The sequence below is a fragment of the Passer montanus genome, unplaced genomic scaffold (genome assembly GCF_014805655.1).
Source record: "Passer montanus isolate IOZ18808 unplaced genomic scaffold, ASM1480565v1 scaffold53, whole genome shotgun sequence".
In the NCBI taxonomy this organism is placed as follows: Eukaryota; Metazoa; Chordata; class Aves; order Passeriformes; family Passeridae; genus Passer; species Passer montanus.
In genome coordinates this window covers 5,072,632-5,098,487 of record NW_024370263.1, presented here as the reverse complement: position 1 = coordinate 5,098,487, position 25,856 = coordinate 5,072,632, and the positions used below count along the sequence as shown (strand labels likewise).

At 52.7% G+C, this 25,856-nt stretch overlaps 2 protein-coding genes across 8 annotated transcripts in view; one reads left to right on the top strand and one right to left on the bottom strand.

Annotated features, from left to right (window-relative positions):
• Positions 1-341: 341 nt before the first annotated feature.
• Positions 342-9,446, top strand: TRAFD1 (TRAF-type zinc finger domain containing 1). Of its 3 annotated transcripts, none has more exons than XM_039724353.1 (11): positions 342-586; positions 2,666-2,801; positions 2,873-2,926; positions 4,185-4,434; positions 5,760-6,020; positions 6,395-6,468; positions 6,633-6,842; positions 7,704-7,827; positions 8,035-8,332; positions 8,736-8,808; positions 8,925-9,446. In XM_039724353.1, the coding sequence occupies exons 1-11, from the start codon at positions 537-539 to the stop codon at positions 8,964-8,966; spliced, it is 1,572 nt and encodes a 523-aa protein (XP_039580287.1). In that variant the 5' UTR covers positions 342-536; the 3' UTR covers positions 8,967-9,446. The 3 variants fall into 3 exon arrangements, with proteins under 3 accessions (XP_039580287.1, XP_039580288.1, XP_039580289.1); XM_039724354.1 differs by having other exon boundaries at positions 2,643-2,801; XM_039724355.1 differs by lacking the exons at positions 8,736-8,808; positions 8,925-9,446 and having other exon boundaries at positions 7,624-7,827; positions 8,035-8,249.
• A 761-nt stretch (positions 9,447-10,207) lies between these two features.
• HECTD4 (HECT domain E3 ubiquitin protein ligase 4) overlaps positions 10,208-25,856 on the bottom strand; it is a 65,706-nt gene continuing 50,057 nt past the window's right edge. For all 5 annotated transcript variants that reach the window (XM_039724347.1, XM_039724349.1, XM_039724348.1 and 2 more), the window contains 16 exons: positions 24,536-25,842; positions 22,869-23,076; positions 22,039-22,262; positions 21,806-21,957; positions 21,324-21,430; positions 20,423-20,546; positions 19,329-19,519; positions 18,681-18,827; positions 17,613-17,732; positions 17,235-17,390; positions 15,975-16,078; positions 14,902-15,123; positions 14,390-14,556; positions 13,798-13,993; positions 13,284-13,506; positions 10,208-12,809 (listed from right to left, as the gene is read on the bottom strand). In XM_039724347.1, the coding sequence (XP_039580281.1) occupies positions 12,673-12,809; positions 13,284-13,506; positions 13,798-13,993; positions 14,390-14,556; positions 14,902-15,123; positions 15,975-16,078; positions 17,235-17,390; positions 17,613-17,732; positions 18,681-18,827; positions 19,329-19,519; positions 20,423-20,546; positions 21,324-21,430; positions 21,806-21,957; positions 22,039-22,262; positions 22,869-23,076; positions 24,536-25,842 (3,785 nt within the window). In that variant the 3' untranslated portion in view covers positions 10,208-12,672. The remainder of the gene's footprint in view (positions 12,810-13,283; positions 13,507-13,797; positions 13,994-14,389; positions 14,557-14,901; positions 15,124-15,974; positions 16,079-17,234; positions 17,391-17,612; positions 17,733-18,680; positions 18,828-19,328; positions 19,520-20,422; positions 20,547-21,323; positions 21,431-21,805; positions 21,958-22,038; positions 22,263-22,868; positions 23,077-24,535; positions 25,843-25,856) is intronic.

Sequence of the window (25,856 nt, the reverse complement as noted above, 5' to 3'; positions counted from 1 at the left end):
TGCCACAACATCCAACACAACTCCGGGGCATCCGCGGCTGCTCCTCCAGGGATTAATCCACTCCCGGCTCCTCCGCGGCAGCGCAAAAAGCGCGGCCCGGGGTCGCCTCGGCTGCGAGCGGCGCCGGCTGCGCTCCCCTCAGGCCGAGGGGCAGCCCCGGGGCGCCGCGGGACCCCGGCCCGGCCCGGCGGGCACCGGCACCCGCCGGGCACCGGCAGCGCTACCGCCGCCGGCACCGGCACGGGGGGCAGAGATCGGCACCGACCCGACCCGACCCGACCCGACTTGGGCCGGGCCACCGACACAGATCGGCGCCGGGGCACCGGAGAGCGGTACCGGTGATCGGCACCGGAGATTGGCAGCCGACACCGGCACCCTCAGCAGGCCGGCAGACCCGACCGATCCCCGCAGGGCCGCGCTTTCGCTTTCGCCGGTCCCGCCCCCGGTCGCTCGCAGCGCTCTCCCCGCCGGGCGGAGGCGGCAGCGGCCGGGCCCGGTGCCCGGGGCTGTGAGGGGAGCGGGCACCGCGCGCAGCCATGGCCATCGCCGCCGTGCCCGCGGCCGAGTCCCGGCTCTGCGGAAACTGGTAAGGCCGGGGTCCGTGAGGGGCAGCCCCGGTGAGGGCCGAGGTCCGTGAGGGCTCGGGTCCGTGAGGGCCGGGATCCGTGAGGGGCAGCCCCGGTGAGGGCCAGCCCCGGGCCGGGGTCCGTGAGGGTCGGACTCGGTGAGGGACGGGGGTCCGTGAGGGACGGGGGTCCGTGAGGGACAGGGGTCCGTGAGGGCCGGGGTCCGTGAGGGCTCGCTCGGGTCCGTGAGGGGCAGCCCCGGTGAGGGCCAGCCCCGGGCCGGGGTCCCTGAGGGTCGGACTCGGTGAGGGCTGGGGTCCGTGAGGGGCAGCCCCGGTGAGGGGCCGGGGTCCCTGAGGGACGGGGTCCCTGAGGGACGGGGTCCGTGAGGGGCAGCCCCGGTGAAGGACGGGGTCCGTGAGGGCTCGAGTCCGTGAGGGGCAGCCCCGGTGAGAGTCAGCCCGGGGCCGGGGTCCGTGAGGGCCGGGGTCCGTGAGGGTCGGACTCGGTGAGGACCGAGGTCCGTGAGGGACGGGGGTCCGTGAGGGACAGGGGTCCGTGGGGGACAGGGTCCGTGAGGGCCGGGGTCCCTGAGGGGCAGCCCCGGTGAAGGACGGGGTCCGTGAGGGCTCGGGTCCGTGAGGGGCAGCCCCGGGCCGGGGTCCGTGAGGGTCGGACTCGGTGAGGACCGAGGTCCGTGAGGGACGGGGGTCCGTGAGGGACAGGGGTCCGTGGGGGACAGGGTCCGTGAGGGCTCGCTCGGGTCCGTGAGGGGCAGCCCCGGTGAGGGCCAGCCCCGGGCCGGGGTCCGTGAGGGTCGGACTCGGTGAGGGCCGGGCTGTGCCGAGCCGACCCCGCCGGTACATCGGGGCACAGCTCTTGGAAGGCGGTGAAATACCGGAGACGACCGTAGGGCCTTTCCGTGCGCGCTGGGGCGTCGCATTTCCCTTCTGAGTTAGAGGGAACTGAATAGAAACCGAAACGTTCGGATGGAAATCCAGGCTCGCTTTTCAGTGAGACCCGCACAAAATACACGATTCCAAGTTTTTCTTCAGCAGTTCCGTGGCTCGGGAGCAGAAATACGAAGATAGGATCAGTAGGCAGTGTTGTTGTGGAAGTTTTTCTTTGATTACAGCTGTCTGCAGAGCCCAGGGGCTGATAAGGAGTCACCTCACAAATTTCGTCTCGAATTCAAGCAGCTAAAGAAATTAACTTTTTCTGTAGCTGTTTTTCCCCAAGAGACATCAGAATCCAGACAATTTCTTGCAACATCAGCCTGGTTTGTTTGGTCTGTGCAGTTCAGTCGCTGCTGTTGGACTTTGTTGCTTTGCCAGGCTTTTGGGTGCCTGGGATCTGGCAGGGGAGAGGACAGCTGTGGGTTTAGCAAACAAAAAGGTATAAAATTAATGTAGGTGTTTTCAAGGTGGATTTCTTGGAAAGGGCGTGATCCATGTAGAAATGATGTTTGAGGCAGGAGTAAGGACTGAGCTCCAGGTACCTCAGTTCCTTCTGGTCTTCTTGTGTTTGAGGAAATGAGCTGATTTGGGGAATTTTGGGGTAAAATGAGGTGAGTTGGGGAATTTTGGGGAATTTGGTGTTGTTACTGCTGGGGCTCTGAGCAGCCTGCTCTGTGGAGGGTGTCCCTGTGAGCTTTAAGGTCCTTTCCAGCCCCAACCATTCCATGGTTCCATGATCCTGGAACAGGATCTGTCAGGTGTAAAAAAGCACTGTTTGACTGCTTTCCAAAGCAATGTTTGACTTCTCAGAGCCAAGTTGTTTTCAGGAAGAAATTTTATCTTCTCAGACTAATTTATTAACTTGATCCCTGGCGATAACTTGTTTGTGCTGCAAGATTTGCCTTTCACATAAGGAAATAAATCCACCTGGATTTTATCTGAAGGCAATGTGACTTTTGCGTGTTAAATACATTAATATCCACCTGTGCTGGAACCTTGAGGAATGGCTGGGTCTTTCTCTACTGACTTTAAACCATTAATTAATTGAAATCTTTCTTAGCATTTTATCTTTTTGTTGTGAACAACTGCTTGGATTTGTTGCCCGTGTGTTTCTGCTCAGTAACCTCAGCGACTTTCTCCCAGCAAAAAGGATATTCCTGCAGTCAATTTCATCATCCATGAAATCCACTGTAGAAGAAACATTGACATATGCCCCTACTGCAGCGACTCCATCCCAAAGTCTGAGATGAAGAACCACATTGAGTCTGAGCACGTGCAGGTGAGACACACCTCTGCTCTGAAGCTGCTCATCTCTGTGCAAATCCATCTCACGAGGTCTCTTTGCTGTAGGTCACCTGCAAGTGTAGGATGAAGATGGAAAGCAGCCTCCTGAAGGATCATGAGGTTGGTGGATTTTATGTTATTGAACCCTTGGGGGATGCTCTGGTGTTTCACTGATTCCAGAGTTTTTCTGCCAGCCAGCACCTGGATTCCTTTATTGAGTGATGCTTCCTGAACTCTCACCCTCTGGAAGAAGGGATTGGAAACTGCCCTGAAGTCCTGGAGCCACTCAGGGCTTCGTATCAAAGGGGTATCTGTGATAATTGGTGATTTTTTTTGTCCTTGCCAGTTGAAAAATAGCTATTTAAAGTATGATTGACTTGACTTTTTTAATTCCTTTTCTGTTTCATGTTTCTGCTGGAGCCATTATGTGACAAATAGCTATTTAAAATATGATTGACTTGACTTTTTCATTCCTTTTCTGTTTCATGTTTCTGCTGGAGCCATTATGTGACTTTTAATAACTCAATCTGTCCAAACAGACTTTAAAAATAGCCTGTAAAATAAACTAAAATAGGCCAGAGTGGGATTTTCTGAGTTCCGAATCCCGTTGGCTGCTGTCACAGACAATCTTGTTATAAATGTCATCCCTTCCTGTGGGCTCCTTTAGAGACAGCTCTGGAGCTGCCACCTCAGCCTGCTGATTGCTGAGGGAAAAAGGATTTTCTCTGGAAATCTGTCTAAACCCTGGGAGTAGCTAATCCTGCCTGTGTGTGCGTGGTGCTTTTGGATTATAGAGCAAATGATGATGTTTTATTAGTGCAGCATCTGCAAATATCACACATTTTATCTATTTTAACCCCTTCTGAAGGGGGTTCAGTGTGGGTAAAGAACCTATCCAAGCAGTTCTTGTGTAAGTCTGTTCCCTAAAAACCAGTGTGGATTTTAGCTGGGCTCATGGAATGCAGCTGGATTTTGGGTTCTGTGTAGAACACCAAAGAGCCTGGACAATCTGCCCGCCTTGGTGGAACACAGACCTGTCCAACATCTTCTCCTGTGCCTCTCCAGGGTCCTTTAGCACATCAAACCACAGCAACATAGGTACAAACACTGTTGTGGTGGGATTTATCCTTAAATTTGAGGGGAGGGAGAAAGGAAAATCCAGAAAGCTCCACATGACCCTGGGAGACTTAAAATCATGTGCTGAGCATCTGAAGAGCTTCAGCTGCCGAGTTTGTGCCTCCAGCACATCATTTTTGCATTCCCACATCATAGCTTACTCCAGGTTGTTCCTTTGGACGTGGCTGAGGGCACAGCAGAGCTCCAGAGCTGAGAAAACTCCGTGTTCCCATGGGAAGAGTAACCCCGTGTGTTTCCCCAGGCGTCCTCGTGCCCCCTGCGCCCCGTGCTGTGCCAGTTCTGTGACATCCAGCTGGCCTTCAACAAGCTGCAGGAGCACGAGCTCTACTGCGGGGCCAGGACCGAGCCCTGCGGGCGCTGCGGCCGCCACGTGCTGCTCCGGGAGCTGCAGGAGCACCCCCGGGTCTGCGGCGCTCGGGAGAGGGCAGCCGAGGGCAGCGGCACCGCGCCGGGCAGCGGGGGTGGAGCCGCGGGGAGCCCGCGGGGAGCAGGTACCGGGAGGGGCTGGGGAGAGCCAGAGCGGGGAGAGGGATGTAGAGGGGCTGTGGGACACAACTGCAGGGACAGAACCCCCTAAGGGACACAGCTGCAGGGACAGAACCCCCTAAGGGACACAACTGCAGGGACAGCAGGGGCTGTGGGACTGAACGGCAGGGACAGAACCCCCTAAGGGACACAGCTGCAGGGACAGAACCCCCTAAGGGACAGAACTGCAGGGACAGAACCCCGTAAGGGACACAACTGCAGGGACAGAACCCCCTAAGGGACACGACTGCAGGGACAGGACCCCGTAAGGGACACGACTGCAGGGACAGAACCCCTAAAGACAAAACTCCCAAAGACAGAATCTTAAAACACAGAAACTTAGGGACAGAACCCCTAAAGATAGAATCTTAAGGGCCAGAACCTCAGGGACAGAAACCCTCAGGACAGAATCTTAAGGGACAGAAATCCTAAGGACAGAACCCCTAAAGATAGAATCTTAAGGGCCAGAACCTCAGGGGCAAAACCCCTAAAGACAGAATCTTAAGGAACCAGAACCCCTAAGGACAGACTCTTAAGGGACAGAATCTTAAGGGCCAGAACCCCTAAAGACAGAACCTTAGGGATAGAACCCCTGAAGACAGAACCTTAGGGACAGAACCCCTGAAGACAGAATCTCAAGGGACAGAACCCCTAAGGACAAGAACCTTAAGGGCATTCTCAGGAACAGCACAAAGAAAGCAAAAGGACTCTTAAGGGACAGAATCTTAAGGGATCAGAACCCCTAAAGACAAAACCCCTAAAGACAGAATCTTAAGGGCCAGAACCCCTAAAGACAGAACCTTAGGGACAGAACCCCTAAGGACAAGAACCTTAAGGGCATCCGCAGGAACAGCACAAAGAAAGCAAAAGTGAGCAAAGGTGGACAAAGGAAGAATGGCTGCTCATTTGGTAGCTGGTCCAGGTGTGAGGTTTTGGGATTCCTTTCTGTGCAAATACAGGATAGTGCATGCTCCAGAGGCAGCAGGTGGGAATGTTTACCCATGGGATGAGGTGGAAGCCCCGAGTGCTGAGGTGCCTGGGATAAAAGCCTAGTTGCTTCATTTTTTTTTTTTTGTCTCAAAGTATCTGTTTTAAAAATGAAGCTGGAGTTGTTTGCTCCCTGTAATTTGGGCCATGGTTTTTCTCCATCCTCCTGGATTTGTTAGAGGTGCCCTTGGCTTTGAGATGCTGAACTCCAGGAGAAACCCTGGGGCTGAGTCTTGATGTCCAGAGGGAGCTGCTGCTGGCAGGTTTGATGTTCTCCCAAATTTACAGTATTTGTCTTTTGAAGGGGATGAGCTAGAGAGACCTGAAATCCTTCATTCCCAACTTCCTGAGGACTGGAATGATGACCTGGACTATGTGTTGGCTCTCAGCCTGCAAAGTGAGAATAATCCTCACCATAATACTGCAGCTGACATTCCCAGGGATTTCTGGGAATACGACTACACCAAAGAGCCCGGACAATCTGCCCATCCTGGTGGGACAGACCTGTCCAACATCTTCTGTGACTCTCCAGAGTCCTTTAGCACATCCAACCACAGCAACATAGGTACAAACACTGTTGTGGTGGGGTTAATCATAAAATTTGAGGGGAGGGGAAAGGGAAAATTTGGTTTGGGAATGTTAAAAATTACCTAGGTATTTTAAAAGGTGAGAATCAGTCATTTTGAGGCTCCTAAAGCAAAGCAGCAAGAGAAAAAATAAAAGCTTATTACATTAGTGGATCTCTGACCTTGGTGTGTGGTGGGAGCCCAGGTGGGGAACAAGGTTCTTATGGAAGTAAAAATGGTGGGAAGGAGGATCTGGGGGAACCTGGGCTGCAGCTTGTTCTGAGAGGAGAAATGGCACCACAGGGTTTGATGATGCAGCAGGAGGTGTTTTCACCAGCCTCCACAGAGGATGTAACCCTTCCCTCTCTTGCAGACAAGGAGATGATCATGTTGCCCTGCGAGTTCTGTGAGGAGCTGTGTCCTGCTGAAGATCTCATCCTTCACCAGGTTTGAGAAATCCTTGTGTCTTGGGGTTTGCAGTGAGCTGAGAAGGGTGTGGAAGGGTGTGGGTGACATTGGGAGATCTCTGGCATTTTTGCCAGGGAAGGTGGTTTTCAGTGCCCCCCTGGCTCATCAGGAAAGGTGATTTTTCCATGTTGTTTGTATAACAGACAGGGTGTAACCCAGCAAGTGCCTTTGCCTCGTTCAGTAAGAGAAGTTCTTCTCCAAATCCATGGGAACACAGTGGTCTGCGAGCTGGGGGGTCCAACAGCCACAGGACTTCATCCCAGCCCCAGGCTGTCCAGGCAGAAGGAGACATCATGATTCCATGTGAATTCTGTGGCATCCAGCTGGAAGAGGAGATTCTCTTTCATCACCAGGTACTGGACAGGACAGGCTCTGGTGGGTCACATCCCATTGCTTGAGGATGGGCCCAGTCCCAGGGGCTCTTGTGGCACATTCCAGGAATTCAGGGAGCTGCCCCTGGCTCAGACCTTTCCACACAAAGCTCTGGGATCCATGTGAAGGGTTGTGCTACACTAAGGCTCCTCCTGAAAAGTACTGCATTAATTTGAAATCTCTTGTAATGAAACTAAACAAAAGGGCCTGGAGTTGCACAATCAGAATGTTTGAATCACACAGAAAATGAAGTTTATGAAATGAACCCTGGATGAGTCAGCTGAGGGAAGAGAGGAGCACAAGGGTAAAAGTGGGTGGGAGGGGAAGTGGAGAACAGACTCCAGCCTGGAGTGGTGGGCCCAGGGAGTCCTGGAATCTGCTGCTGCTGCTGCTACAGACAAGATGGGAGAATGCTGAGCCCACCATCCTCTGTGTCCTGGTTCATCCACATTCCTAGTCCCAGCAAACTGCTGAAGCTGGGGTTGGGTTGGTGTTCTGGGCCTCTCCTCTCCTGGGGGACAGCAAAATCTGTTCTGGGAATGAGATCTGATGAAATTCAGAGCTTATCACAGGATCCCAGGATGGTTTGGGTTGGAAGGGAAGTTGTAGCCCATCCCATCCCATGGGCAGGAACACCTTCCAGTAACCCCAGGTGCTCCAAGCCCAACCTGACTGGGGAATGGCACTGGATGAGCTTTAAGGTCTCCAAACCATTCTGGGATTCCACAATAACAATTCCCTCCTCACCTTAACGTCCCCAAGTGCTGCTGCTCCGCAGTGTTTTCCCAGGAATTCTCACCTGAGCGAGCTTCACTTGACCAGCACTGTGTGTTCTGCTGCAGCACCACTGTGACCTGCGCCCTGCCAGCCCCACAGGTGACAGTCCAGCTGAGGAGCTGCCAGCCCAGCCCCACGGGGACAGACAGGAATCGCCAGAGCCAGCTCGGCGACGCGTGCGGCACCAAGGTGTGGGCAGGGCACAGCCTGAGCTCCCTGGGGAGATGCTGTTCCCCTGTTCACTCTCAAAATCTTCATCCTGTGCTCTTGTCTGGGTTTAGGGAGGGAGGATTAAATCACTGGAACTGTGTCCTTGGGGATCCTGGGGTGGACACTGGGGTTGTTCTTGGTGCTGAAGTTACTGTTCCTGTTCAGCTCCCTGTCCCGTCCCTGCAGGAGATGTTTCTCCTTGGCACGCAGAAGGCTCTGGGAAGCTGGGGCTGTGCCCTGCTGTGGGCGCCAGGCTGAGGATGGAGGTGGCCAAGGCTGGGAATGCAGCGCTGTCCCCTCCAGGGAGAGCCGGTGACGCTCCGGCCGCGCGGGGCAAGCCCGGGAGGGGGAGTGGCAGCGAGGGGACACGGAAGGACAGAGGAGACTCTGCAGCTGGGACAGCACCCCGGGCAAGACCTGCTCAGCACTTCCAGGCAGAAACCTTCACTTCCAGCTCCTGCAGAGCTTCTCCAGCCCAGCCAAGGTAATGCCTTTGCCTTCTGGTCCATTCCCCTTCTTATGGTGCAAATCTGGATCCCCTTGGCTTTGCCTGTGGCTGAAAAGGTTTTCAAAGGCTTTCAGATTCACTCAGTTTAATTTTGTTGGTGCTTATCTGAGTTTCAAACAACAAATTTAGGTTTTTACCTGTAGAACAGACAGACCCACTGGTCACTGGGATAAAATGTAGGCTAAGGCCTCAATACCTGTCCATGGGAGCACTCTGCTCTCACTGGGCTCTGAACAGGAGCTGCTTCTGCTGCTGAAACATCTGGGCCAGGGGCAGCGGAGACTCAGGGGCCTCTCCCTCGCCCTTCCCTGCTGTGCTGTCTGTGTGTGCCCAGCGCGGTGGCTGTGCCTCTGAAGGTGTCCCTGTCCCTGTCCCGCAGCTCGGGCGCCGCAGGAGGGAGGAGCCTGGGGCTGCCCGACGGGCGCAGCGGCCTCCGGCGCCGGAGCTCCAAGGTGAGGCTGCAGGGACAGCTCCTGCTGGCTTTGCCAGGACAAGGAGCTGCTTTTTACAGCCCTCCCTTATGAAGTCATATTTGAAAACTGCATTTTTCTTTTCCCCCTCCCACAAGGCAAAAGCCCAGAGCCCAGCAGCCGCACACCCGGAGGAGTGAGCCAGTGCCTGTGGAGAACGTGGAGCCCCCGGGCCTGCCCCTGGGCTCTGCCAGACCCGTTGGTCCAAGCGCAAGCAAATTCTGACACTGAGCTTCAGTTTTTAGGCAGTGACCATTTTCTAAATCTCTATTTTTAATCTGTGAGAGCAAACTTCAGGTTTTTATGTCTCTGATCGCCTCAAGCACCACCCCCAAGGCATCAAGTTGAGTCTCACCTTGGGCCCCACCTGAGTTCTGTGTCCGTGTGGGCTCCTTGTGCCACCCTGGGATGGGATTTGTGCCACCCTGAGCTCTGGGTGCGTCCTGCCCTGGAATGCTCAGGGACAGCTGGTGACACCAAGAGGGAGCAGTCAGTGCTCCAGACCTGTCCCACGCAGAGCAGGCTTGAGGGTTGGGGCTCCAAGGCTTCTCAGTGCTGCATTTTCAAGTTTAAAGCTTTTTAAGTTTCTTGGAATAAAATTTCTCTGATGCTGTCCCAAACCAGTGTGCAGTGCCATCTGTCCCCTGGGTGACACAGGACCACAGCCCCTGGCTGAGGATCCATTCCCTCTGTCATTCCCTGCCCTGGGTTCTGGTACTGTTGGAATCCCTGGGACTTCGGGAAGTGGAGCAGATCATGGATAACAGCCCTGAGCATCAGCCTAATTGAGGAGGTGCAGCAGATGGCCCTGGCAGGGCTAATTAGCCACCCCTGGGGCAGGGTCATTACCCAGGCCTTGTCTCAGGTGCCAGCTCCCTCCCACTGGAACAGCCAGAGCCCAACAAAGGCCAGAAGGAACTCCCTCCTAAAATGAAGACATTTTACAGGTGCTCCCACCAAATGTGTTTATTCAAACAAGAAAAGAAGAATAAAAGTATTTAAAAACAGGGGGACACTAAACCTCTGTTGTCCCCATTCCTGGGGAGAAGGGCTGTGGGAAGATCAGGGAATGGGAGCTGGTCCCTGACGTTTGGGATGGATAATGGGATGCTGTGGGTCAGGAATCATTAAGGATGACCGAGGTGGCAGAGCCTGTGCTGTGCCTCAGGCACACAGAATATCCCACCTCAGCAGTGGCTGAGGTGCTTCCCTTTGGTACAAAATCCTGATGTTTTGTTCCAAGCACACAAAGAACCCAGGGAAGGGGGATTGCAACAGAAGCTGCAGCTCCCTCTCTCCCCCTTCTCCTGCTGTGCCTCGGGCAGCTCCAGTAGCAGATCCCAGTCCCTGCAGCCCCAAAGAAGGACACGAACACCTCCAGGGATGTTAAGAATCTCCTTTATGCAGGTGTACACTCGATGGCCAAGAGCACTTACAGGTTAATGCCGTGTATGGAACCGAGATGGACACACACCAAGCTAGAACTAATACCCAGCTCCAGAGTTTTTCCATTGTTTAGTATAATTTTACATTCTGAATGAATATATATTAAAAAAAATAATAATAATCATCACAAACCAATCTTTGCTTCAACAAACAAGCCTAGTACAGACAATGTCAAGTTCATTTAAAGCACGAGGAATTAAGGATGATTAGAAAAGCTTTAATTAAAAGGCCATTTGAGCCACAGCTGAGGTGCTGCAGCACTTCCTTCCCAGGAGCATGGAATTAAAAAAAAAAAGCCAAAAATCCCACAATTCCTCTTGTGGGGCTCATCCTGTTCTCCAGAACAAACCAAAGTCGATGGAAGTTGGTTATTTAAAGTGTGACATTTGTCCTGTAGAAGAAGCTTCATTTACACCCCCAGGTGCAAACGGCAGCGACGAGAAGTTCGTTATTTGTAACCATAAATAATTAACTGTAATAAATACGGATCAAGTAACGTTCCAGCACACGCCCGGGGCCGGGCGCAGGTGTGCTCCACTCGGATGTGCTGCCCAAAGGAGCACACACACAGCAGCAGCAGTTTCTTACTCACAGCTGGAACTGGAGCCTCGGGAACCGCTGGCACACGGAGCCCTCTGGGATGGCCCCTGGCATTTGGGGATTGGAGCCCAGGAGAAGCCCAGAGAGAGCCCAGCCCGGGCCCACAGCTCTGCCACGGGATCCAGCCGGCGTCCCCACCTTTCCTGCCTGGGAACAAACCGGCTCCAAGCCGCCCCTTCGGCCTCCTTCGCCCTTGGTCTCTGTAAACTCCAGGTGTTCCCGCTTGCTCCGAGTGGTTTCTGAGCTACATAAACGCTTCTACCAAGAAATGGACGAGATTCAGGAGTAAATATTCTTCCTACATGGATCTGTTCCCGGGACAGGGCAATATGCATTGGGAAGGTAACAGCTTCCTAACCACGGGGTTGGGAGACTCCGGATGCCGACGACTACCTACGAGTGCTGCACACACATTCCCAGTCCCACTCGCTCACGGAAGAACAAGGACACCCATCCCGAACTCACACGCCTCTCCCGCATCCCACGCGCTCAGCGTTCCCACTATTCACAATAATGTACAATAAATACATCTGGGATTCCCGGGAGCTGGTCTGGAGCCAGGGGACACCGAGCTGAGGGTTCAGTCACCTCAGGCAGAGCCTCCCCGGCGGCTCCGCGCCGGCGCTCGGCTCACGGACAGCACCGACGCATTCCGGGATGGTCTCTTCCTCAGAACTCAGGATCCGAGGGATCAGCAGAGCTGCAGTGTCCCAGAAATCCTGCTGAGGGATGAGACACCTGTGGAGGGGCTGCTCTGAAGCATCCAGAACATTCCAGAGAACACCAGTGGAACATGGAGTTGTTCCTGCTCTGCAGCTGCCTCCCAGCTTTCCACACAGAACAGGAGCTTTATCTTCCAACGGGTGACTTCACCCTCCTGCTGGGTGTCAGAGGTTTTTAGGAGAATTTGCTCTTGGATCAAAGATTTTTGAGTACAAAAACGAGTTCCAGGTGTTTGAGCATCCCCTGGTTGTTCTGAGAGCTCTCTGGGAAATGGGATAAAGTCCCGGATTTTGGGATGGACTGTGATATCTTACACCCTTTGGAGAGAAGCTCTTTTGTTCTGCTCATATTTTAATTACAATTATTTTGTTGCTAAGCAAAGCAGACATTCAAGAACATCTAGGGCATGAACCCAATGGAATCACAACCCTTTCACTGTTCTATTGGAAATTTTCCCAAAAGTGTTGAGCTGAACCCCCCAGTTCCCTGTGGCAGCCCCCATGTGCTTGGTCAGTGTTTAGAAAAATTTCAAGGAAAGTGGTGGAAAGGTGGAAAAGCAGTTTGACAGCAAAGTTCTGCTTCAAACCTCAAGCAAGTGCCACAAATCCTGCCTGTGCTCTGCACCTGCCCATGCAGTGATTCCCTCCCCACACCCAAACCTGGCATTTTTGTACTCAAAAACCTCTCGGGGAGAGCGATCCTTGAGCCTTCCCCTCCGAGGGCTCCCGGCCTCGGAATGCCCTCCCTGCCAGTGGTGTTTGCACAGGGCAGACCATTGTGGATTACAAAATTAGAAATGTACAGGTGGAAAGGTTTTCCCCCCAAATTAAATTATACACAAACCGGTCTTTACTAAACTATCCTACAAATATTCCACAAACAAGGCAGCAAAAGAACCAGTCCACCACAAAGTCTACGAATACAAAATGGAAGTCTTCTGGGAATTACTGTAATGGGAACGAAGGTTCAGGAAATAAATTAACCCCCAGCTCATCCCACGGGAGGTGCTGGATGGGAACTGAAGGGGTTCCACTGGGCAGAGTCACGGAGTCACCTCCAGGCACGCCCTGCTCCTGCTCAGCCGCTGAGCGGATCCTCCCGGTAGTGGATGGCGTAACGGAGCTTCTCCAGCATGATGTCCAGCGAGGAGTACTGCGGCAGCTTGATCATGAACATGCACGTCTCCACTCGGATGTACCGGGAGTCCGGGGAGCCTGCGGGCAGCCACGGCAGGGTTAACACCCAACACAACCCTTCCTTCTCAGGTAGCCAAAATCCTACCCCTCCCTGTCTCTTGAAGCGTAAATGTTTTGTGCTTCTCTCCCATCAGGTCTCATGACAGTATTTTACAATAATGATTTTAAAGGCATTTCAAATAGCAAAGTCTCTGCATCTCTACAGGGCAAAGTTTTAACTGTGGAATCCCAGAACAGTTTGGGTTGGAAGGGATCTTAAAGCTCATCCAGTTCCACTCTCCCACCATGGGCAGGGAACTTCGCACTGGATGCAGTTCAAGTTTTATGCGAAATTTCAGCTTTACATCATTTAAACCCCAATTCTCTCCTGATTTACCCTCATAACCACCTGCCCCTCTTTGTCCCTGTTCATTAAACACCAGTTAAAGGGGGGCTGAAGGCTGGGATGGAGCAGAAGCAGCTCCTCTCCCTCGGGAAGCGAACGTTCCGTACCTGCGGCGCCGTCGGGGGGGGCGATTTTCATGGGGTAGGGGGGCACGTGGGCGGTGTCGGGGCCGCCGTCCTTGCAGGGGCAGGTGAAGGGGATCCTCTCCTGGTTACAGGCAAACTTGATGAACTTGCAGAGCTCCTCCTGAGTGAACATCTCCAGGGCGCTCCAGAAGAACTCGATGTGCTGGTCGGTCTCCATCAGTCCCACCTGGTACATGGTGTGTGCCTGAGGGGACAGGGACACGTGTCCACGGCTGCTCACCCCTCTCCCTTCAGGAACCTTCCCCACTACACTTTTAAATAAGGAAGTTCAAACTCTTACTCCTTTCTGCACAAGCCCCACCCTATTATTTCCTGAATCCAGTGAAATCTTAAACTTCCCTGGGGGCAAAGGGATGTCCAAGCAGTTCCCCAAGGATGTCCTGGCTGAGGAATCAGAACCAGAAGATTCTCCCCTCCCACCTTCCCATGGGAGGATCCCCCTTCTCTGTGTCCCACAGGAGTGTGGCCAAAGCACCTTGAGGAATTCCAGATTGATGTAGGGAAGGCCACAGGTCCTCAGCTCCATCTCCAGGGGCGTGAGCGTGGTCAGGAGCTGCAGGGGGATGATGGAGCCCAGCCCTGCCCTCACTGCTGTCATGCACTCTGGGGTCTGCAGCTCCCGCATCCGCAGGCTCCGGATGGCGGCTGCGTACACGTCCTTGTTCTCCCACCTGCAGGGGCACAGACCTGCCATGAGGGAGGAGCACCTGGGAGAGCCCTCGAGCCCCACCCGTGTTACACAAGGAAGGGTTTTATGGAGAGATCCTGATCTGGAACAATCCAGAGTCAGCAATGCACACTCTGCATTCCGATGCTTCCCAGTTAATTCAGCTCTCCTCCCACCTGCCCATCCCTCTGGGAGCCCCCACAGCTGGGAGCAGCCCTGCTCCTCTGTCTCTTACAGAGCCAAACAGCACCACTGACCCCAAGTTCTGCCAACTTCTCACAAAGCAAAGCTTTCCCAGATCATTCCAACTTGTTACAAGAGCACCTCTGCAGAGGCTGTGCTTGGAGAACAATTCCAGAGACGTTCTGTGCCACACCCTGCCTGGAAGGCTGCTCCTTACCCCACAGGGATGTGCCTGCCCCTGGGACACAGCTCCACCTCCTCCCCCGTGAGGCTCAGGTAGGTGAATTTGCAGCAGGGTTTGTTGGGGCAGTCGGGGCTCTCCATGGCCAGGTGCTGGGAGGCGATTTCGGCGCACAGAGCTTCCAGCTCCGTCTCGTCACTGATCTGTCACAGAGCAAGGACAAGGACCTGGTCACCAGCGTGGCAGTGCCTCGTCACAGGCGTCCCCACAACGGGATTCACTCCAACAGCAAAATCCTGCTTTGGGGGCTCTGGCCTGGTTTAGCAATTCCAGTAAATATTTCAGAAACCGGAATTCTGCCAGGCAGCAGGGGAGTGTGGGAAACTTCTCCAAGGCAACAGGATGTAAAATCCTGTCTCCAAGAGGAATCAACCCACCCCCCAACCCTGCTTCCACAAAAACCACCTGGCAGCCACCAGCGAGGGCAGGCACATTTGTGCCATGGGAGAATCCTGAGGAAAAGGAGGGAAGAGGAAAAAGGGACCTACATTTTCAAATTTTTTGACGTAGTTGTAGGTGAGGATGTCAGCTTCCTGCAGATCCACGTCGGGATCCAGGGGCTCTCCCACCAGGGTCTTCCAGAAGGAGGGCAGGAGGTCCAGGGGCAGAGGAACATCGGCTCGGATGGCGATGCCCAGGAGCTGCCCAAAGAAATGGAAGAGCTGCTCCTCGGCGTAGGTGATGGGGCTGGGGGTCAGGATGTACTTCCCCTGTGGAGAGAACAGGGCACAGAGAGCAGCACTGAGCAGCTGCCCACAGCCTGAGGGGCTGGCTGCTAGCAGGCCTGTGCAAGTGTGTCCTTCCTGTTCCAGCCAGGAATGTTCAGTTGGATACCAAAGGATCTGCTCCAGCACAGTGGGAATCCCTGTATTTTACACACTGGTGTCACCTTATCACTTTCTGACCCAATCAATCCCTTTTTGGTTGGTTCCCAATTTGCCAAGCTGTTGACAACACTGACAGGATTTTCTGGACTTGTTACATCAGTTTGATATCCAAGTCTTTCAGTTGTGGGATGTTTCTGAGCCTGGATTTGCAGAGCCAGGTTTGCTACACAGTTGGTCTGAAGCTGAGGGAACTGAGCTGTTTCCTACCCTAAGAATATTCCCAGGAAGGAATTACTGAGAATTCTCTGGAGCATCAGCTTTATCTTGTTTCTAGAGAACATCTACTGCACCAAATAAGACACTAACTAGCATGGATGGAGCATCTTATTCTCCTGGCAAGGTGACAGATCTTTCTGGTGACATTCCTGGAGTAAGGCCACGGAATAAAAACTCATGGAAGTTCACCAATTTGGGGCAGACAGAACCTCCCTCACTCTGAATGCTGCCCAGCAGTTTTAACTCTGCTCCATTTTTCTGCCTTGGCTCCTTCTCCAAGTACTTGCTGCACACAAGAAGTGCAACGTGGGATTCACCAACTCCCAGAGTGTGGGACCTGCTTTGTTTCAGGATCTGTGGCCTCCCTCTGCACCTCTGACCAAATGTGCCCCACTCCTGTTGTAACCCAGCATTCAAAAAGAGAAAAAACCCTCAATTTTGGCACTGGGATCTCACACCTTGTTCTTATTGACAGCAGAGCTGGGGCACAGCAGGAGCAGGGAGAGGGAGGAGCTCTGGAGCTCTTTACACACTTGCCAAAGGAAGTGACGGAAAGATCCACCTGCAAAAGACAGAGGGAAAACAATGAAAATGTTCCTTTGTTCCTGCTGAATTCCTAAATGCTGCTTTGCTTTCCAGCACTCCAAGAACAGCAGGAATATTTGCTCTACCAGCTGGTCTGCAAATGGGATTTGGTGCTGGATTAGGAGATGGATGGGGCTGTCCTACAACAATGGAGGTGATGCTCCGGGCTTCAGCACAGCTGTTGAGCCACAGCCACAACATTTATCTCCTCATAAACACTGCCAGTACCACCACAGCCTTTCAGAAGGCAATAATTCCCCTTGGGAGAAGGGCCCATGGAGCCTTGGCTCAGCTGATGGCTGCACACTCATTTCCTTCACACCTCAGAGAGGTGACAGGAGCTGGTGAGGTCAGAAGTGTGGCTCCATATTCCCCCATGGATCTCCACCAAGGACCAGCACAGCCCACGTGGATTTGGAGAGCAGGAATCCCTTTGCTCTTTAGGATCTGCCTCAGTACCCCATGGAACAGCTCTGCAAAGCTGAGATCCGTCATCCAATGGTTTAAACCAAATCTCCTGGTGCAAACATTCCAGGGGGATCCCATTCTTTTCCATCCACAAGGGAATGCTGCTCCTGAAAGTCCACATGAGGCAGGTCATGGTGTAAAGCTGGGTTGTCCCTGGGGGATGCCACTTGGGCTGTTCCTGTCCCCACTCACTGATGCCATGGACCCCACTGTCCTCCCTCCCTGGTGCCATGGAGCCCTGTCCCTACTTCTTGGGGCCATGGAGCCCCTGTTCCCACTCCTCTGGTGCCATGGAGCCCTGTCACTCTCCCTGTCCCCTGTCCCACTCTCTGGTGCCATGGAGCCCTGTTACCCTGCCTGTCCCCTGTCCCACTCACTGATGCCCTGTCCCTACTTCTTGGTGTCATGGAGCCCCTGTTCCCATTCCCTGGCACCATGAAGCCCTGTCCCTCTCCCTGTCCCCATGGAGCCCTGTCCCGTGTCACTCACTGGTGCCGTGCACCTCCTCGCCAGTGAAGCGGATGTTGAAGGCGTAGGTTGTGTCCCTCACTGGTGCCGTGCACCTCCTCCCCTGTCCCTGTCACTCCCTGGTGCCGTGCACCTTCTCCCCTGTCCTCGTGGAGCCCTGTCCCTGTCCCGTGTCACTCCCTGTCCCTGTCACTCACTGGTGCCGTGCACCTCCTCGCCAGTGAAGCGGATGTTGAAGGCGTAGGTGGGGTCGCCGCCGCTGGCCAGCTTGACGCAGAGCTGGGACGAGGGCACGCAGCCCAGCTGCCGGGCGGCCTGGCAGAAGTAGGAGTTCTCAGAGGAACGGATCTCCCCTGTCCAACACAGAGGGGCAAATGAACCTCCTGCCTCACAAACAGCAGCTGAGCTGGGGGGAAGCAGCTCCGAGCCGGGGGCAAGCAGCTCCGAGCCGGGGGGGAAGCAGCTCCGAGCCGGGGGTAAAGCAGCTCCGAGCCGGGGGGAAGCAGCTCCGAGCCGGGGGGAAGCAGCTCCGAGCTGCTGCAGAAAGGGCTGGAAAGGATCAGTGCTGGCTGTACCTCCAACGATCTCCAGGGGATCCAGGGTGATTTCTGGGGCTGCGTGGTCAGCAGTTCTTTGGACAGTGGCATTGAGCACTCTGTTCATGACAGTGACTTTTGTGTCATAAAAGATTAAACCTGAAGAAACAAACACATTTCAGCAGAGTTAATCTACACCTGAAATTCTCCAGTGGACAGTGGTAGAATAAAAATTTCCCCTTCAAAACTGTAGGTGAGACATGGCTAATCTAAAATATTTTTTTAATTATTTCACAGCATCATGGAATGGTTTGCACGATTCCACTTATCCAGTTCCACCAGGGACACCTTCCAGAGTCCAGGTTTCTCCAAGTCCCATCTATTTGTTCCTCATGATTTTTGGAATAAGTGCACAGGGATGAAATACTGATGAACACAATTCCAATGTTCTATAAATAGATCCCAGCAACTCCACCACAATCTCTGTAAATAGGAACACGTTGCCAAATAGTTTTCAGCAATCTGAGATGTTTTGACAGTAAAGCTACAGGCAAGAAATGATGATAAAAAATGGAGCTGTGACACTGCCCCAAAAATATATTTAATACCTCATATCTCTGTGAAGAGAAATCTCTGAACATTCCTCACTCCCCCACACTGGTTCAGGAGTGTTTTTTTCCAGCTGGGCCAATACAAAAACCTCCTTTCACACACTGACACCCCTGGTGAGTTCTGTATCTTCTTCAGAAAACTAATCTGGGCAATGTAATGCCCCAAATCTTGGGGTTTTTTGGTGTCTAATGAAGGCTGTAAAAATACTCAGATACACTTTGACCATTTTCTTGATCTTGCTAATGCTACAACAGCAAAGTCCTGGAATACTTTCACCTGACCTGCCTGTTAACTAACGAAGAGCTTTAATTTCTGGATACTCCCAAGAGGATAAAGACACACAGACACAGAAGATGGAACAACTCCCTCTGCGGTTGTGGTGTCACGAGGATAATCCCCCTCTTCTTTAAAAGCAAACCAAGACAGAAATGCCCCCTGGTCAGTGCCCTCTGGTCAGTGCCCTGTGGTCAGTGCCCTCAGCAGTGCCCTGCTGACCTTTGGCCTCCTGCAGTAAGGCAGCGATGCTGTTCCCGTACATCTCGGTCTGGCGCAGCTCCACCAGGGGCAGGAAGAAGGTCTCCAGGGTGGTGTTGAGGGACTGCAGCAGGGCAAAGCGCAGCCTCAGGCTCTCCACGGGGACATCTGCACGGGGAAATCCCAGTCAGGGACAGAACAGATCCCTGTTCCACCCCCAGCAAATCCCAGCACGTTTGGTCCAGAAGCCACACAAAGCAGCCCCTCTGATCCCTGGGCTGAGGATGCAGGAACAGCATCCCTGATGTTCCTTCCTGGATCTCCAGTCTCTGGGTGTGAGTCCAGAATCTCCCATTATCACTGAATTTTCCTCCTGAAGTGCTTAGAATAGGATTTAGGTGACTAAAATCTGTGCAAATCCAGCCTTCCTTCCCCTGCAAGCTGAACCCACCAGGTACTTCCTGCTCCAGCCTGAGCTGGAAACTCTGCTCGGAGAGCAGGGAGCAGCTGCAGTGCATCCCTGACCTTGCCCAAACACACCCAAGGAGACAGAAGAGCCAGACCCAGCACTCCCCTCATCCCACCCAGCCTCCAGACCCCAAAGGAACACCAGGAGCACTCCCAACTCTTCCCCTGAAAAAAGCCTCTATGCCAGCCATCCCTACATACTCAGGAGACAGGAAATCCTGGGATCTGCAGCATCAGCAGGGTCCAGGTACACCTCGTGGGGGTGCAGGCGGGCGGGGGTGATGGCCAGGTGGCGGCACAGGCGGTTGATGTACTGCACCAGGGCCACGTCCATCTCCAGGCTCCACTTGCGCGACGCCTTCTGCGCGTGCCGCGCGTCGATGCACGCGCACCTGGCAGGGACAGGGCAGAGCTGCTCACTCACAGGGGCTGCACAGCCACACCTGGGGCACAGCCACACTTGGAGGAGGATTACACCTGGAGTACAGCCACACCTGGGGCACAGCCACACTTGGAGGAGGATTACACCTGGGGCACAGCCACACCTGGGGCACAGCCACACTTGGGGCAGGATTGCACCTGAAGTACAGCCACACCTGGGGCACAGCCCCACTTGGAGGAGGATTACACCTAGGGCACAGCCACACCTGGAGTAGAAGCTGCTGCCCTGCTCTTCACCCCCCCCATTCCTTAAGCAGAGCTGTCCATGACAAGAATCCCAGTGTGAGGCCAAGAGCTGATTCATCAGCCACTTCTCCTCACTGGTGTTAAATAATTAGGCACAAAGGCACTGCATATTAAGCTCTCTTAGTGCACTATCTCCTCTGGAGATGATAAGGGGCAATTAGCCTATGGCCTGACACAGGCAGATAAGGAGAATTCATTTAAGGGACTTTCTTCCTCTACAATATTAAGAAGAAATTTAACAGTTCCCTCTTCTGAAGGGTTTCTGACCCAGTAACAACCCTGCCAGTTAGACAATGACCCGGTGCACTGCTGGGGAAGGAAAGCAGAGACAGACATGGAGCTGCAGTTCCCTTCAGCTAACTTCTTACACAGTTTGGAAGCTCTAAAGGACACTGTGGCATCTGATTTTGTCAGCCATGCTGTGCACAAGAAATCAGGGCCTGCATTTGGACAGCACATGACTTTTAAAAAGTATTTTGAGGAAATAACTGATTTCCCTACAGGCCTTCAGCCATGGATGGAAGTGTTAAAGCTTCTTGGATCAGGAACACTTGGGTTTAAGTGAGCACAATGAGTAACACCTCCCCAAAGAGGTCTGCAAGCTGTACCTCTCAAAGTGCAGGTCGTAGCCACAGGACAGGATGGCTCTCCACACGCTGCGGATGTCCTGCTTGGAGCGGTCCACCACGAACCGGTGAAACCCATCCAGGGTCAGGTACTTCTCCTCAGGAACTGCCACCAAACGTGGACCAGCAAAGAGCTCATGACTTGAGTTCATGAAGTTCTCACCCCACCAGGAGCAGGAGGTGGCTGCTGCCAGCCTCCTCCTGCTGTCCCATCCCACCATGGACCCTTTCCAGGGAGTTCCATCTATCACACATTGGTCAGGTCCACCTCAGTCAATGGCACCTTCTCACTCCCCTTAAGGGCTCAAATCCCCCAGTGCTCCTCTGGAACACCTCCCTCTAACCCCACATGGCTGGATGCTGAAATTCCCCTTTTCTGAGCTAACCTGGCACTTCCTGCCAGGAAGGGGAGGTCCAAACTCATGTCTGTTCACTCTTCCAGCAGACCAAAGCTCTGAGCACAACCCCTGTCCCCCATGGCTGTGCTGTCTCCTCCAGAAGGTCTGAGGTATCTCAATCATCTTTTTTATCCAATTTCCCACTTGTAACTGAAGAATTTCCCAGTGCAAATTGAGAAGCACAATTTAAACCCACCTGGTTCAAATCCTCACTACACCAAAGCCTTGGAACTACCCCTTAGGAAGTTTTCTGTCTGGTTTATTGACATGCCCTACACACTGCTGCAAGAACTGTTTGCTCTCACACTGATGGGCCCAGATTCACAGACACACAAATAAAACCAGCATTTTAAATCACTATTTTAAAAAAAAAGTTAGACTTGTTAGAAATAAAGACAAATCACACCTATCATGAAGTCATATAAACCTGTCAATAAAAATATTTTTCTACAACAAAACTGTAAAAAATTCTCTGCAGCTCCCACCTTCCTGTTTCTTAGTGGGAGACTTCTCAGGGTCCTTCTCCTCAGGCTTGCTCTTCTCAGGAGATTTGGGCTTTACAGTGGGTTTCTTCTCACTTAAGGCTGTTCGGCTGAGGAACAAAGTGGGGGTTAGGATCAAAAGTTTTCTTTCATCTGCTCACAAAATCCCAAAATTGTCTGGAAGGATCCTAAAGCCCATCCAGTCCCACTCCTGCCTCAAACTCTGTCCAACCTGATCTGTGTTTTGGTACAAGGAACACTGATGAACACAATTCCAATGTTCTATAAATGGATCCCAACAACTTCACCCCAATCTCTCGAAAAATAAACAATTTGCCAAATAATTTCCAGAAATCTGAGATGCTCTGACATTAACACCACTCCCTGTTCCATTACACAGAAGCACAGAGGGATGGGGGATAAAACCTGGATTTCTACAGTGAAATCCAACATTCCACAGGTGCCACGAGGCTGAGGACACCCACCTGACACTGTTGAGCATGGACTTCTCCTTGGTGGGGGGTTTGGTGACCGGGCGCTTGGTGCTCACCACCTTCACCGGGTGCTGCTCCTTGCCTGCCTTGTTGTACTTGCTCTTGTCAAATTTGGGCTTGGGAACTCCATATTTCCTTAAAATCTTCCAAGACAAAAAGTGAATCATCACCCAGTGCTTTCAAGGGACACCAAAAGAGGCTGAGAAGAGCTGGCAAAGCACTACCTGGGTGAGCTGGTCCTCCAGCACCTTCTTGGGAGGGCGCACGTTGGTGAAGAAGACGTGGAGGAGGTTGCCAGGGGTTTGGGAATTGATCTGCTCCTTGCTGAGGTAAATGTCAGCCACCTTGATGGGCTTGGCTGGGGTCAGGCTCAGCATTTGTTCCGAATGGACACAGCTTTTAAAGATCTCTGTGAGAACTTCCCGAGCGCCTGGGACCAGTTTTTCACCTAATTAAAAGAAAACAAATGATTTGGTACAACATGCCATGGGAACTGGTTGGGATTTGAAATGTGAAAATAGATTTTGCATTCAGATAAAATAGTCTGCTTTGACATGGAAAATCACTTTTGCAGGAGAAAATAATCACTTTTTCAGTAGAAAATCTGCTCCTTCTGCACTCCATTAAAGACAGAGAATTGGCCACATCCTGTAATTATTACTTGAGGGAATAGTGGGGATGAAAAAAGCAGTTTATTTATCATGCCAGGATAAAAATTATGCTGTGCAGGCAGACACCAACACCTATGAACTGAACTAGCAGTCAAAAGTTATTTCAGTGGCTATTTTCTCAAAAGAAAACCCTAAAGAATTAAATCAGTAGTTTTTTGTGTTGATGAGGAGTGTTTATTTATTCATTATTTAATTGATTAGCTGGGTGGACAACTGAGCAATGTTCAGCTTGCAAATTATCCCTGGAGGGATAAAACTTATTTTGCAATTTCTCCCTGGCTCGCTGTCACCCCTGATTGATACTGAACCAAGGAGAGTCTGAGCCCTGTTCACCCCCCAAAATGCTGAACACAGGAGGGATTTGCCAATATCAAACCACCTACCTTTTATTGACTTATCATTGAAATAATCCTCTAGTGCTGGGCTCCCCTGGGTGTCAAACAAACTCTGATTTACAGTGGAAACAGTTAAAATCTCTTCAGTTGACATCTCCATGAGCTCATCCTCCCCATCCAGGCTGGACAAGCCAATGAGGTCACTGCTGTTGAAGAGGCTGGCTCGAATTTTCTCTATTTTAGCTCTTGACCTTATCTGTACAAATAATGCAATTAGTTCATAGCAATTCTGAGAAAACAAATTCACTTCCATTCATAGCAATTTGGGGTTTAAGCTTCCACCCCCCTCCCCATTCTGATAATCATTATTGCTTCTCTTCTCTGCTGCATCAATAATTTGATACCAAAATTCAGGTTGAGCCTAGAAAAGATCCTTCCTGAGAGCACTGAAATCCTTGTGCTGGGAGTTAGCCAGGCACAGCTCTGATCAGCTATCCCATTTCTCAGGCAGGAAGCAGCCCCTGGGAACAGCAGGGAAGGAGCTGAAGGTGTCAGCCAGGTAAGCTGGCATTATTTGTAACTCTGCTGTCCCTGCCTCAATTCTCCACCCTGAAAAATCTCAATTAGCACAGGCCTTGAAGCCTCAGCTACACAGACTGGGAAGGGGAACAGCAACTTCCTTTGATTCCTAGAATAATCACTACCAGAGCAGCTCCAGACTTGGAATAGTTTCCATGTGAACACGCTGGCAGCTTTCTCTCCACACTTAGTGCTTTATTTCAATGATGTCTTCACGTCAATTAACAGCTCAAGAATAGCAGCTTGCAGAGCTTTCATCTGAATAAGCAGACTTTCTGCTAAAAGAGGAACTGATACAATCCCAGACTATACAAAAACATCTCTCTCCATTCCCAGGCTATCAGGAATGGCTGTGCTTTTGGAAGCTCCTGATAAATCTCAGCAGGCAATCTGTGGAAGCAGCAGAGAGGAAGGTTCTTGTGCAGAGCTGAACACCTGGAGTGACCCAGCACTGATGGCAATCACCCACAACGCTTTTAAAAATTAATCAACAACAAAATTTATCATGTCTCCTGAAGTAGCTTAACAGAGAAATCCATAGGTGGTTCAAAACAGGTGAAAAGGTACTGATTAAACATTAAATAATTGCCTTGTGGGTCAAATCAAAAGAGCCCCAATCTCTAAATTCATCTCAGCAGTGGCCAGAACAAATCTTAGAGAAAGGCACGTGAAAGAGGAAATTAACTGATCTTTCCCCTGACATGTTCTCCCAGCCTCTGCAGAGCAGTTTAAATATTTCCTCAGTTGGAAGATGCACTGGCTGCTGTGCTCCACAGCTACCAATCCTCCAGGAATTTAATCCCTTAAGAGTTCATTTATGGCCTTGGCTTCAGCAGCACTCTGAAAATGAGCTCTACAAGCAGGAACACACAGGAGCTCTTCCTTACTTCCTTCTGTTGTCCACCTGCTGCTGGATCTCCCCACTACTGAGTCCCCTCTGTCCTTTGGGAGACAGGGATTGTTCCCAAGCCTGTGAATGTGGGGAAGGGAATTCTGTGCTCCTCAGCCATCCTATCCAAGCTGAGACCTCCCAGTCTCCCATGCTCTTAGACATACATTTACCATGGAAAAAGCCAGATCCTAGAGTGAGATCTCATTCTCCCAACACCCTGGCTCCAGAGGCCCCTCTCTGTTACCTCCACCACGGCGAAGCCCTTGATGGGCCGTGCCAGCAGCGGCTGATTGTCCAGAGATGTCACCGTGTACATGGAGCCCACGTCCGACACCGACGCCGTCTCCACGTTGTCCAGGGGCTCCCCGAGGCTGCCCAGGCTGCCCAGGCTCCCGGTGCTGCAGTGGGAAAGATCCAAACTCTCCTGGCTGGACACCACGTGCGGCTGCTCCAGCAGCCCGGGCGGGATGGGCAGCTCCAGCCCTGCCTGGAACTGGTCCACGGAGATGTCGCTGACGGTGCGGGAGATGCCCTGGGAGCTGCAGAGGGAAGCCTGGCTGGTGGAGGCCGAGGCGCTGACGCTCATGGCGGGGGTGACGCTGCTGGAGCTGCTGATGTCCAAACTGTCGGCGCTGCTGGAAACCGTCGGCTTCTCCAGCTCCGTCCTGCACTCTCCTCCTTCTGCTTTGTCCTTGGTTTTTTTGGGATCCTCTTCCTGCAGAGGGATGTAGATCTCATCCTTGAAGACTCCCCCGTGGGCGTTGCAGGCCTTCCTGATGGCGTTCCTGACCGTGCCCTCCTCCAGGTGCGTGGGGATGCCGGAGATGACGAGCAGGCGGCTGTGGGCCGTGGGCCCCACCAGGGCCTGGCAGGCGTCTGCCACGGCATCGTTGGTCACACCCAGCCCCTGGGGGTCCTTCTTTGTCAGGTGCCTGAGGATTATCAGCAGGGTCAGAGCTCTGTGGAACCACAGCATGTCCTCAGGCTTGCTGCCCCCGATGCTGAGGAGCGCCGCGTCCGTCTCGGCCGCCCTGGATGAAGCTCTTTTCCCTGAAGATGAGGTTTTCTCCCGCTTCATTTTGACTTTTTTCCTCTTGGACAGCAAGCTCGGGCTCTGTGGTGTCTGCCCTGGGGAAGATGAGGATGAGGAGGAGGAGTCACTAAGATTTGGGGCACTGGTGGATGAGATCACGTTGGCTGTCACGCTCATGTTGATGGGCAAGGTGACTTCTGCCACAGCCAGGCACACTTCCATCAGGGCATGGAAGTACGTGGAGAATCTTCCCTGGTCGGCCACTCCAACCCCAGAGCCACCACAGGCATTCCCAGACACCCAGTTCTGGGTTTCCTCATCGTAGAGCTTGTGCAGCTCTGACTGCAGGGCCATCAGCATGGCCAGGCAGGGGTTGAGCTGCAGGGCGATGGACGAGGACAATCCTGCTGGATTCTTCTTCTGCTCCAGACTGTGGATTTTGCGAAGCAGCTCGGCCAGGAGGTGAAAGATCAATTCCTTCACACACGCTGCCATGTCAGTTGTCCAGAGGAAGTTGCCTGAGGGAAGAAGG

Coding starts and splice junctions, on each gene's coding strand:
- TRAFD1 (XM_039724353.1), top strand. CDS start 537: ATGGCCATCGCCGCCGTGCCCGCGGCCGAGTCCCGGCTCTGCGGAAAC. Junction 2,802..2,872: donor TTGAGTCTGAGCACGTGCAG/GTGAGACACACC, acceptor TCTTTGCTGTAG/GTCACCTGCAAGTGTAGGAT. Junction 6,021..6,394: donor ATCCAACCACAGCAACATAG/GTACAAACACTG, acceptor CCTCTCTTGCAG/ACAAGGAGATGATCATGTTG.